General features: G+C 43.9%; 1 protein-coding gene across 1 annotated transcript in view; it reads right to left on the minus strand.

Annotated features, from left to right (window-relative positions):
- GABRA6 (gamma-aminobutyric acid type A receptor subunit alpha6) overlaps window positions 1-10,932 on the minus strand; it is a 48,115-nt gene extending 37,183 nt beyond the window's left edge. The window contains exons 1-5 of the mRNA XM_056852103.1: window positions 10,890-10,932; window positions 8,551-8,771; window positions 8,374-8,456; window positions 5,365-5,508; window positions 2,328-2,480 (exon numbers count right to left, since the gene is read on the minus strand). Coding sequence (XP_056708081.1) covers window positions 2,328-2,480; window positions 5,365-5,508; window positions 8,374-8,456; window positions 8,551-8,771; window positions 10,890-10,892 — 604 coding nt within the window. The 5' untranslated portion in view covers window positions 10,893-10,932. The remainder of the gene's footprint in view (window positions 1-2,327; window positions 2,481-5,364; window positions 5,509-8,373; window positions 8,457-8,550; window positions 8,772-10,889) is intronic.
- Between the last annotated feature and the right edge of the window lie 1,152 nt (window positions 10,933-12,084).

Consider the following 12,084-nt stretch of genomic DNA (forward strand, 5'->3'; position numbering starts at 1 on the left):
CTGTTCAACAAGACTTATACCGCAGCAAGAGCCCAATCCTAGCCACAATCATTCAGAAGTAAGTCCAATTAATTTCAATGGGCTTTACCTCCAAATAAGAGGATGGCAGCCAATATGCCACATTTTTATTCAGAAGGAAGCACGCAAAAGACAGAATGGTTCCTGCTTAGTGTCTGATCCTCCACATACATACTTGGAAGTAAATCTAAGCGAATTATACACAATGATTACTACCAAATCATTGTGTATAAAATTCGGCCTTACCTCACTATACAACATGGGCTCAAGTAAGGAATAATCAAGAGATCTACCAAAATGGACAAGAAGAGCATATCTGGGGAAAATATGTACACCGACATATGAAAGCCCTTCAATCTATTCATTCATTCATTCAATCACTTTTCCTTTAACTAAAAAAACACTAACTTTGATCTCCATAGTAGCTTTTCAATACACTGAATGAACAAGGTCATAATAAAAAGAAGAAAAATAACAGTATCAGGCTGTTTCCACACAGGGATTATTCCTTACGTTGACATCGGGTGGGGGGGTGGTTGAGAAAGATCTTGTTGGCAGCAGTTGAATTCCATTTGGGCTGTTTCTCTCCCTCTCCTTGCAGGCACTATAAAGCTTAGGGGTGGCCAGAGTAGGGTTGCTAGCTCCAGGTTGGGAAATACCTGGAGATTTTGGGGGTGGAGCCTGAGCAGGGTGGGGTTTGGAGAGGGGAGGGACTTCAATGCCATAGAGTCCAAGTGCCAAAGTGGCCATTTTCTCCAGGGGAACTGATCTCTGTCGCCTGAAGACCAGCTGTAATAGCGGGAGAGCTCCAGCCACCACCTGGAGGATGGCAACCCTAGACCAGAGGCATAAGCCAAAGGACTCTTGACCCTTTGGCTCATCCTTGGGAGAAACAAGCCCAGGACATCATGTTGTTTGGTTTGGTTTATTTATATTGTATTTATTTGTTGTTACTGTTGCAAGCCACTTTGGGTCCCTCCAAAGAGAAGAGCATGATATAAATACTGAAATAAATAAAGAAGGCCTAAAAATAAAGGGGAGCATTCAAACAATGTCATGCTCAATGTGTGCATGACTCGTCAAGCTCCTGGTTTTCTGTTTGCTCTAGACAAAATATAAACCTCATGTTCACTGAAGTAATGGGAAGATTGTAGGACACTTGTGGGTGGAGGCTCCCTGCCAGCCATCACAGGGAGGGGGACAGAGCTCAGCCTTCAAAAGTTCCATGTTTCTCTCCACCCTTTCAGCCATTTAAAGGGCACTTTTCCCCCTTTCCCTGCCGAGGCACTGTACAGTGTTTCAGCGTGGCTCAGTAGGGAAAGTGAGGGAAAGCAGGGGGCTCTGGGGGGGGGTCCCAGTGAAATTGTGTCTGTGATTTTGTCCAGGGGTAATTTAAAAAGGGCCCTGACCTGGATGCCCCAGGCTAGCCTAATCTCGTCAGATCTCAGAAGCTAAGTAGGGTCAGCCCTGGTTAGTATTTGGATGGGAGAACACCAAGGAATACCAGGGTTGCTGTGCAGAGGAAGGCACTGGCAAACCACCTCTGTTAGTCTCTTGCCATGAAAACCCCAAAAGGGGTCACCATAAGTTGGCTGAGACTTGACGGCACTTTACACACACACACAATAAAAAAGGGGGAAGAATAGGGGATGGGGGAAGCAGCGGTGTAGGGCTCAGGAGCAGGGGTGTAAGGACACCATTCCTGTCTCACCTCTGCTGCTGCCATGGTGGGGGTGCATTTTTGTTACCCCTCTGTGGATGCAGCCACAGTTCTTGCAGGAACAGACTCATTGCTGATCCCAAACACAACTTAAGACAAGATTACAGTCATGATGCACGTAATGGATATCCGAACAAAGTGGGAGCTCGTTGTCCTTTGGGGATGGTAATAGAGGGCTTAAGAGCCCCGTGGCGCAGAGTGGTAAGCAGCAGTACTGCAGTCCAAGCTCTGCTCATGACCTGAGTTCAATCCCAACGGAAGCTGGTTTCAGGCAGCCGGCTCAAGGTTGACTCAGCCTTCCATCCTTCCGAGGTTGGTAAAATGAGTATCCAGCTTGCTGGGGGTAAAGGGAAGATGACTGGGGAAGGCACTGGCAAACTACCCCATAAACAAAGTCTGCCTAGAAAACATCGGGATGTGACGTCACCCCATGGGTCAGGAATGACCCAGTGCTTGCACAGGGGATCTTTACCTTTAATAGGGAGTTTAAAGTGAATATTCCCATAAAGCGAACACATGAGCAATGCAGGGTGACAAATGAATAGAACAACGTCATGTGGTATGGAGCCAAAATGGTAATATGGCATACCAAAAACAGTTCTAGCTGGAACAGACTCCTTATTGATCCAGAAAGACACCTGGGAAAGGATGACTGTCATGATGCAAGGGGTATAGATCTGTATCATGAAGTAGCCCATCTTCCTTTGTAAGTGGAAATAAACAGTCATTGTTACATATTCACCTGTTAGGAAATAAGTATATTAGCATTATCTTTGCCCATCTTTGTACACATATTAGAAAATCTTGGAATGTTTTAAACAAATAGACAAGCTTACTTTAAAATTTCCCTACTTTAAAATTTCTATGCCTAGAAAAGCTGCATGCTGCAACTTGAGTAAATTATGTAAATGAATAAATCTGCATATTTGTCCTTTACTTTGCATAACTTTGCAAATGTTCACACTATTATGCACAACCCACTCTGGTTTTTCTAGTCTTATATTATGGCAGAATGGAAAACCCATCCAGCCATCATTCTGCCTATATACTTTTATATATAATTTCACAGCCACATGGACTAGGAATTTGATTTTTAAATGAAAGCCGAAATGTTCAGGATACTAAAGACTGTGCCTAATCTCGCATTCTGCATTTTTTCTGTGTCCCATGGTTTACAAGGTTGTAGTAACTTTTACTGGTTCCAGTTCATAGCCAAAGCAATCTCTAAAGGTTGATGGTAGAGTCAAGCTTCACACTTCCCTTATGAAACACTGCATTCTTTACCTCTGTATTCTTCCCCCATAACCTAACATTAATTGCTGCATAGGCAGTGTGGTGTAGTGGTTAGAGTGGCAGACTAGGGTCTAGGAGACCCAGGTTCAAATCCCTACTCTATCATGGAAGTTTGCTGGGTGACCTTAGACCAGTCACGCACACTCAGCCTAATCTACCTCACAGGTTTGTTATGAGGATAAAATGGAGGAGGTGAGAATAATATAAACTGCTTTGGGTCTTCAGTGGGGAGAAAGGCAGGGTATAAATGAAGTAAATAAAATAAAAATAAATAAAGGGAATGACCAAGAGACAGTTTGGGAAGGTGCATTTAGATATTAACTAATCATAATCAGATTGCAATCTACTTGATCCTTTAAGATCACTAATCCAACTTATCCAATCATTAAATATGCCAGGGGTCCCCAAAGTTTTTGAGCCTACGGACACATTCGGAATTCTGACATGGCATGGTGGGCACAGCTATAAAATGGCTGCAGCAAAATGGCTTCCGCAGAAGGTGGAGCCAGCCACAAAATGACTGCCAAAGATTAATTTCAATAACACAGTGTAGATCCTTGTGCTGTGGTAGCAGCTGCTCCTAAAGCAACATTTAAAAAACTGTGCACAGCCAGTCAAATCTCCAATAGTCAATCAGAAGCCTTGCTGCCCAAAAGCCCTACCTGGCCCCATTCACTTCCTAAAAACACCTGGCAGGTGCCAGAAAAGGTGTAGACAGATACCACAGTGCCCAAGAGCACCACACTGAAGACCCCTGAAATGTACTGATGTTTGGTAATCAACAGAAACCTTAATAAATGGCCATTATTACTGTGCTTTGCTGCACCTGCCTTAGGCGAGAACAGTGGGAACGGCAGTAAAACAAGGGACTGGCTCAGCAGGTATTCTAATTGATAGGGGCCTTTCCTACAAAAGAGTTAACTAGTTTCCCACCAAACGAGATCATCATTTCTATGCCCAACACTTTCACTTTTCATCAACCATAGCTCTGGCTGAGTGGCCTCGGAAGGGCTTTCGGGACCTACATGAACCCTGTTTGCTTGCTCTTTTGTTCTCTGCACTGCCGCTCTGCCTGTCTGCGCTGCCAAGGCAAATACTTTCCTTCTATCTCTGGAACGTGGATGCTGGGCAGGGTAGAGGCACAGGCTCCACTGTCATAGGCAATTTACCTACTGGGGGCAGGTGCAAACATTTGCTTGTGGTCCCAGAAGTCAGGCAGCTGCAACCTGTGCTGGGACTAGAAGCAGAGACTAGGTTATGCCTCACTGTCCCACCGCCTCCAATAAGGCAGTTCTCCTGCAGTGGACAAGGGCAATTGTGTGGCTTATATTCTGAGGCAGGTTGCTGAGCAGATTGACAGGGGGAAATGAAACACATGCTTCCCCTACCTGTGTAAAGCAGGGCCAAACTGGATGAGGCACTGGTTATCTGCAATGAGAAAGGATCTGAGACCCCCCTCTCTCTCTCTCTCTCTCTCTCTGGGTCTCCTTCCCTTCATGAGAGATCAGTGAGGATAACTTTTCTGAGATCTCTCTTTTTAAAAATTTCATATAAAAGCAGTGGAGCTTCTTTTCTCATCTTCCTCCCCCTCAGCTGCTATTAGCTCCAGTAGGGGGATGTGTCAGGTAATATCCGATTCATATGTAAACAAAGCCGAAAGAGAGACATCTACTTAGGTCTTTTATGCATGGCTGTTTCACTCCCTGTCACCCTTCTGACAACTTTGGGTCTTTGTGTTGATTATGCATACCGTTTCCAACCCGCCTCACTCTCCCCCATGTTTTGCCTGCATTTTCAGAGACCTGTTTTATCTCGAATTTGAAAACATGGACAAAAAGCAGGGAAATGCAGGGGGAGAGCGAGGCAACCTCTGATGGTTGGAAACAGCATGCATAATCAAAACAAAAGACCCGAAGTCATCAGAGGAGTGACTGTGAGTGAAACAGCCATGCATAAAAGACCAAAGAAATAAAACAGACTATGCAGGTGAGGGGAACTAAACCCCAAACCTCACCCCACCTTAGTCTGGATAAGGTCAGAAACATCTGTAAATCAACTGTTTCAGCTTTCTTGTTTGGGGTTTCTTATTTTATTCTGATCTTTACTGAATATGTTTGTTAACTATTATTGTAAGGTGCCTTGAACCATGAGCAAAGGCAGGATGCAAATAAATAAATAAAATGTTAAAACTCCTCATGCATACAATCATAGAGTTGGAAGGGATCTCCAGAGTCATCTAGTCCAACCACCTGCACAATGCAGGAAATTCTCAAGTACCTCCCTACACCCCATGCCTAGAAGATGGCAAAAAGAATATGCAGTTATTGTCTTACCTGTATTAGATTTAATTGTTTCACTAGAAACTGTTTGTCCTATAAGATCATACTGGAGAAGACTGGAAGACTCTTGTGGTACTTCCACTGAATACAGTGGTCCTTTTTTCCAGGTATAAATCATCTCACTTTTAGGATAGGCATCTAAATGAGGAAGGGGGGAATTTGAAGTAATCATTACATTTAGCTTACAGTATCAAAATAAGCATCAAATCTACACTTGCTGGTGAGTGTTATTGAACACCCAGAATAGTGTGATCCTTGCTCTATGCCCTGTTCTCACAAACATATTGTCCTACCAATTAATTCAGCAATGATATCCACCAGGTCAATTTGCTGAGGTTCAGAATGAGACTTCCAGAATGGGTTTCCAGAACTCCATATTACAAGTGAAGTATACAAAAATCCCTAATTATCATGATTTATGCCACATACCAATGTATTTCAGACTGATCTCACAGGGAAAGTGGGCATTATTGGCCAGCAAGTGTGGTATAGTGGTTAAAAGTATAAGACTGGTATTTGGAAGACCCAGGTTTGAATCCCTACTCGTACCATGGAAGCTCACTGGTTGACCTTGGGCCAGTCACACTCTCTCAGCCTAACCTACCTCACAGGATTGTTGTGAGGATTAAGTGGAGGAGAGAAGGAGGATATAAGCTGCTTTGAGCCACTGTTGGGGGGGAAAGGTGAGGTAAAAATGAATTTAATAAATAATAAATACTATCAACTATTTCATTGGATAAAGTGAAGGACAATATCACAAATGGTTCAAATTCCTGCTGCAATGGATTCAGCGCACTGAACTTTTTTTTGCTATCAAGTGACAGCTGACTTATGGTGACCCCGTGGGGTTTTAAGACCAGAGACACTGAGAGGTAGTTTGCCACTGCCTGCCTCTGAGTCTCATATCTGGACTTTTTTGATGGTCTCCCATCCCAATACTAACCAGGGCTGATCCTGCTTAGCTTCCCAGAGATCGAGCTAGCCTGGTCTATTTAATTTTCAAGGAGAGTGAAAATCTGAGTCTTATTTTTAACATGTTATTGTAATTAGAAAATTATCGATTTCTGTTGATTCTAAAGACATTATCTATTATTTCCTTCATAGTTATCAGCATATCTGGAGATCACAGGAAGGCTATATGGCTAGCTTTTGTAGGAATTTAAGAGCAATGAGACTTAGCACATTATGTGTTTCTTAACTCCATCTTAAGGCACTCTCCCTCACTCTGGGCTTGCAGGTCAGAACTTGCATGTCTCTCCTTAGATGATGAAAGCTGATAGTTAATTCCTACATTTATACATTCCTAAGGGCTTCACTGACCTTACCAAATAATTGACTGGGGGGTGTAAAGCTTAAAATTCCATCTAGTCTTGATTTTATATTCTCCTTTCAAGCTGGATAGGGAATCCTGAACTGAATTCCACGGGATAGCTATCTCAAGCTTGAGACCTGAAGTATGGCCATTTGCTCTCCTAATGGACAGTCCCAGGGCTTAATAAAAGCCATGGGAGATAGCTTGAGTGCAGGATAGCTCGCCAAGCTTCTGCCTCCCCACTACTTCTTCCTGGTGTAGCACATTTCCAGGCTACTGGTTTGGCTGAGTAAAGGAGAACAGAAGGAGGAGTTCACTCTCTTCCTCCGCATTGAACAAATATCTATCCAAGAGTAAAAAGTCTGCCAAATCAGGCAGGTATTGTTTCCAAGAATAGCTGGATCTCACCAAGTGATTTGCCCAATATGTCAGTGAATGCCATGTAAATGTGCAGCACTGATTGTAGCTTGGGTTGCAATAAGCTTTTCATTCTTATGCTGCATTTGATTAAAAAAAACAGGGTATCACAGACATTTTATGCTCTTTCTAAAGTGAGTGTGCAATGTATTGCTCTAGCAAAAAATGAAGGAGCAATCAGGACAGGAGTAATGTTTTCTGCCTTCACAGAACAATACTGCACATTTCCAGAAAGCTCAGGACAGTTGACATACCCCATTTTAGCCTCGCAACAATTTTATGATGATTTTAGCTTTAGAACAATTCTATGAAGTAGGTTACCCAAGGTGAGCTTCAGGGCAGTGTGTGAATTTGAACCCGGGTCTCTCAGATTCTACTCCTGTGCTGTCACCACTACTGCTCATGCAAAACCATGGTCCATAATCTAGATTCTCTCCCCATTTTCCTGAACGGTAGGGAGGCAAAATGGTCGCAAACTAAAAGGCATATCTTGGTTGAACCACTTGGCACAAAAAGCCCTCCAGACGGAGATTTCTGCTTAGACAAACACCTGATTTTCCTAATTATATTGATTTTTAATTTCCAAAACATTAAGAATTCTTTCTTCAGCCAAACCGCACACTTCTATCCACTTCTGTGCAAACGAAACTGAGTCACTGTGTTCCTTAGAGTTCAATACACTAGTCTGCAATGGGCATCCATCCAAAAGAGAGATGGAAACTAATAAAAAGCACATGAGATATTCCTTGTACATGAAAGGATCAAGCTTTCATCCCTATGTTTTACTTGGGAGTAAATCCCATTAAAACCAGACAGATGCACTTATGAGGAACCATGAATAGGCTCAGGCTGCCTATGAGATACAATAGCTTGTGAAAAGGTACAATTTAGCGTTATATTCCTTAATCAGAATTCCCCCCATTTGTAAATGTCTTTGCTAGTATTCCTGCCAGGCTGTTTATTTGATAATCCACCTTTGACTTCGTTAGTTTGTTTCCCAGCTATTGCATATATTCCATTTGGTTCTATTAGACCCTTAGGACCTCCAGATATAATCCTTTCATTCTGATTTGGGCGGGGGGGGGGGGGAGAGATTCTCTGCCAGAAGGCATTACTTCATTCTCATGCTTTCTAGGTGTCATTTTCAATTCAAAATATGTTATTTTTAAAATTCACACTTCACAACATCAAAGTTGTTTTGGAGTTTTTTTAATTATTTTTTTGACACATCAAGGATTTCTTTGCACTTTCATATGAACTGGTTGCAGACTTACAGCTCCCAAATTTCAGTGGACAAGCATGCCCATCCATAGGGAAGTTTACCAGACGCATTGGACAATCCGCATTAATGGTAAGTCTGGGAAGGAAGAAAGCAGAATTGGACTAAGCGGAATCATCACCGGGGGCGAGGGGAAATAAATATGAGAGAAAAAATTAGATGGAGACCTTACCTCATTGTATAGAGAACTGTCCCGTTCTGCATTATCCTGAAAAGTTTGTTTGGGGTCGTCATATTATGAGCAATGGACTTTTTCCCATTTCTAAAAAAGGTGTCTGGGGTCCAGATTTTACTGACCATCAAATAGTTCAGTCTCAGAATTTCGGTGGGCCCACCAAATTTCAACCTCTCATCAATCCAAGTTTGCCGAAAGAAAACATCCATCGTATATTCCTATAGGAAAACAAGCCAATCCACAATTAGAACCCAGCAGCTTTTACGGTTACACAAGCTTACATACACATCTTAACAACATTTAATTTACTACTGAAACCTATAACCCTTAAACAGTTATGAAAAAGGATTTGCCCTATGAGGGGAAAAATACTGCTTATCCCATTTCATGATGAGTAGCTCCAAATCGATCAACAAATGATCTTCCTTCATTATAGCGGAGATCTTGTTTTTATTCCTGAAACAGAATGTAATTCCTGATATCACTATTGATGTAATCTAAGGTGTGATCTGAGCAGAGGTTTCGATTTAATGGGGTTGCGAGACAGTAAAAGCTTTCCCAGAGAGGGAACCAAGGGAGGGGGTGAGAGGAGATTTAATGGGGGATTTTTATTTTTGCAATGAGAAGAGGAAGGAGGTTTCAGAGGATTGGACTACAAGCAAAGATGAGCAGGGCCAGGATAACTTTTCTTGCAAATATCACTGTGGAGCTGTTACTCTGTGTTTCTTGGGACAAGATAGGCCACAACTCTTTAACTAAACTGGCCATAGATGTAGAAAACTTTATTTCAGTGGTTCCCAGCCTTTTGATACATCCACTCATTTGCACTCCAAAAGCCTTACTAACTTTTTATGGCATCACATTACTATTGAGTGATTGATTTGGTGCATTTTCATCCTGCCTTTCCTCCAAGGACCTCAATGTGACATACCTGGCTCTTCCTTTCTCCATTTTGTCCTCACAACAACCTTGTGAGGTAGGTTAAGACAAACAGATTAACCCAACCAAGGTCACCAAGCAAAGATCTAAACCTGGGTCTCTAGGGTCCATCAGATATTTGTAGGCAAGACTTGATGACCCTCCCCATTTCAGATCCTTTCTGAATACACTGCTGCAGTTTGCAAGAATCTGCCAAAAGTATTTGTAGGTGAAAGGACCTTTGGAGTACAGTCAACAAACTAAAGAAAAAGTAGAAGAGTTTGTGTTTATACCCCGCTTTCCTCTACCTTTAAGGAGTCTCAAAGTAGCTTTCAATCACCTTCCCTTCCCCCCCCCCGCCCCCACAACAGGCACTTTGTGAGGGAGGTCAGGCTGAGAGAGTTCTGAGAGAACTGTGACTAGCCCAAGGTCACCCATCAGGCATCAGTGGAGGAGCAAGGAATCAAACCCGGTTCACCGCTCTTAACCACTACACCATGCTGGCTCAGCATGTAGGTTTAAAACATCTGACCTTAATTATTTAGTTACTAAAACAAATATAAAGTGTGTCATGGAGTCACAACTAACTCATGGCGATCCCATGAAATTCCACCTAGTGGGGTTTCTGAGGCAAGAAATGAGCAGAGGTGGTTTGGCATTGCTGCATAGCAGCCCCCATCATCTCTGATGGTTTCCTATTCAAGTACTGACAAGATTGGGCTATTGGGGCTGCTGCCCTATTTATTTATCCAACCGAAAAGATCTGGGCTCTTTTTTCCGTTACACCAGAACCCAAATTTAACTTGAAATCGCATCCAGGTTCCAACACGAAGTGGAGGAGAGGTTATCGTCACTCCATCTAGGAAAAACATGCATCGTGTCAATGACTCACGCGTGCTTCCCTAACTGCCTGTTGCCATCTGCTCTTCCACCGAGCAAAGGAAACGCTCCAATCGGCTTCGAATGGTGTGCCGTTTGGTTAAGTTGTAGTTCCACGACTCAAGCACCTCCCTGATGCCAACAGCAAGCCTGCTTTTCCAGCCTCGGCAGCACCGTGCAAGGCTCAAGAGAAAAGGGAAACGCGGAGTGGTGATGGGAAGACTCACTTTGGCAACCTGCTTGAAACTCAGGATGGCCCAAAGTACAATCCCCGAGGAGCCTTGCTTGGCCTTTCTCTGCGCAGCCCCAGCAAGCAAAGCAGCACCAGATCCCTCCGAGGCAGAGATTGCCAAGAAGATTACAGCGAGTAATCTGCTCTAATGACAGTCCACTCAGATGTTACCGTAATGAATCCTGCACAACAGGGGCAGGCGGGGGTGGGGGAGGGGCCCAATATCCACTCTGGCTTTTATAGCCCCATGTCACTGCTTGGAGGGAACTTGCGGTAGGGGGAGAGGGGGGGGGAATCTGATTCTCACCATTTCCACGTCAGATACAGGACCGAAGCTGGTTACATAGATGTCTGTCTTGACTTCCGTCACCGCTCCTGGGATGCAGTGCATTTTGCATGGGGAGAGAAAAGAGAGTTCAGTAGGGCAGGTGATGGGAATGCGCTTCTGCCAGCACTCCTACAAACTTTGCCCACTTCCACCCGACCAGAAGTGCCCTTCCAACTTCCAAATGCGTTGTGCAAGCAATGTGCACAAACGCGGAAGATGTGGGGCGACTCAGCAGGCCAGGCCTGGAGGCAAAGAGCGACGCCTGCTTCCCTCTCCCCATCCCCAACAACCCCCTGCTTCCCTCTCCCCATCCCCAACAACCCCCAGTTAAGGCTGAGCCTCACCAGGTCTCCTCGGAGGTCAGCCTTGTTGCAGGCCCAGACATGCGAAGTCCTGAGTTTAATAGCTGTCTCCCTAACAACTTGCAGTCTTATGAGGCCATTTATTTACGGGAGGTTTTGCCTTGGGTTTGCCACTCTCTAGATGCACCTTTTCCACCCCCAAATTCTCCAAACCCAACGGGTTTGCCGCGCTCTAGATGGCCCATTTCCCCCCATCCGAATTCTCCAAACTCTGCATGGGGGCTTATTGTTGGGTTTTGAGAATTCGGATGGGGGGAAACGTGCCATCTAGAGAGCGGCAAATCCGGGGCAAAACCTCCCATGTACAGATGACCGTTTACAATAAGCCCCGTGCAGAGTTTGGGGGATTCGGATGGGGGGAAAGGGCATCTAGAGAGCGGCAAAACCCAAGACAAACGTTGCTACGCATAAATGGCCTTACTTCCATGCCCGTTGGGTTTAGGATGGATACGGGAGCATTTTGTTTCATTAACCTTTATCGGCATACCAAAAGACAGAGACAAAACAACAATATACCTCCAAAGGGCAATACGTATAAGTTGCAAGTCGGGTTAATAAAACTTTTCTTGTTCTTTAAGAACCCCTGTAAGAAATTCAGCCACGGCGGCCGTAATTTTAGGACCACTCCAGAGACATTTGCATTTCACTTCATTACTCCTGTATCTCTTGTACTGGAGCAAAGTAAATCGCAGTTTATCCCGCATATTCATGGAAGGTTTTGCATTGGATTTGCCACTCTCTAGATGCAAATTTTCCCCACCTGAATTCTCAAAACTCTGCATGGTGGCTTATTGTTGAGTTTTGAGAATATG

The sequence above is a fragment of the Euleptes europaea genome, chromosome 1, assembly GCF_029931775.1.
Source record: "Euleptes europaea isolate rEulEur1 chromosome 1, rEulEur1.hap1, whole genome shotgun sequence".
Taxonomy (NCBI): domain Eukaryota; kingdom Metazoa; phylum Chordata; class Lepidosauria; order Squamata; family Sphaerodactylidae; genus Euleptes; species Euleptes europaea.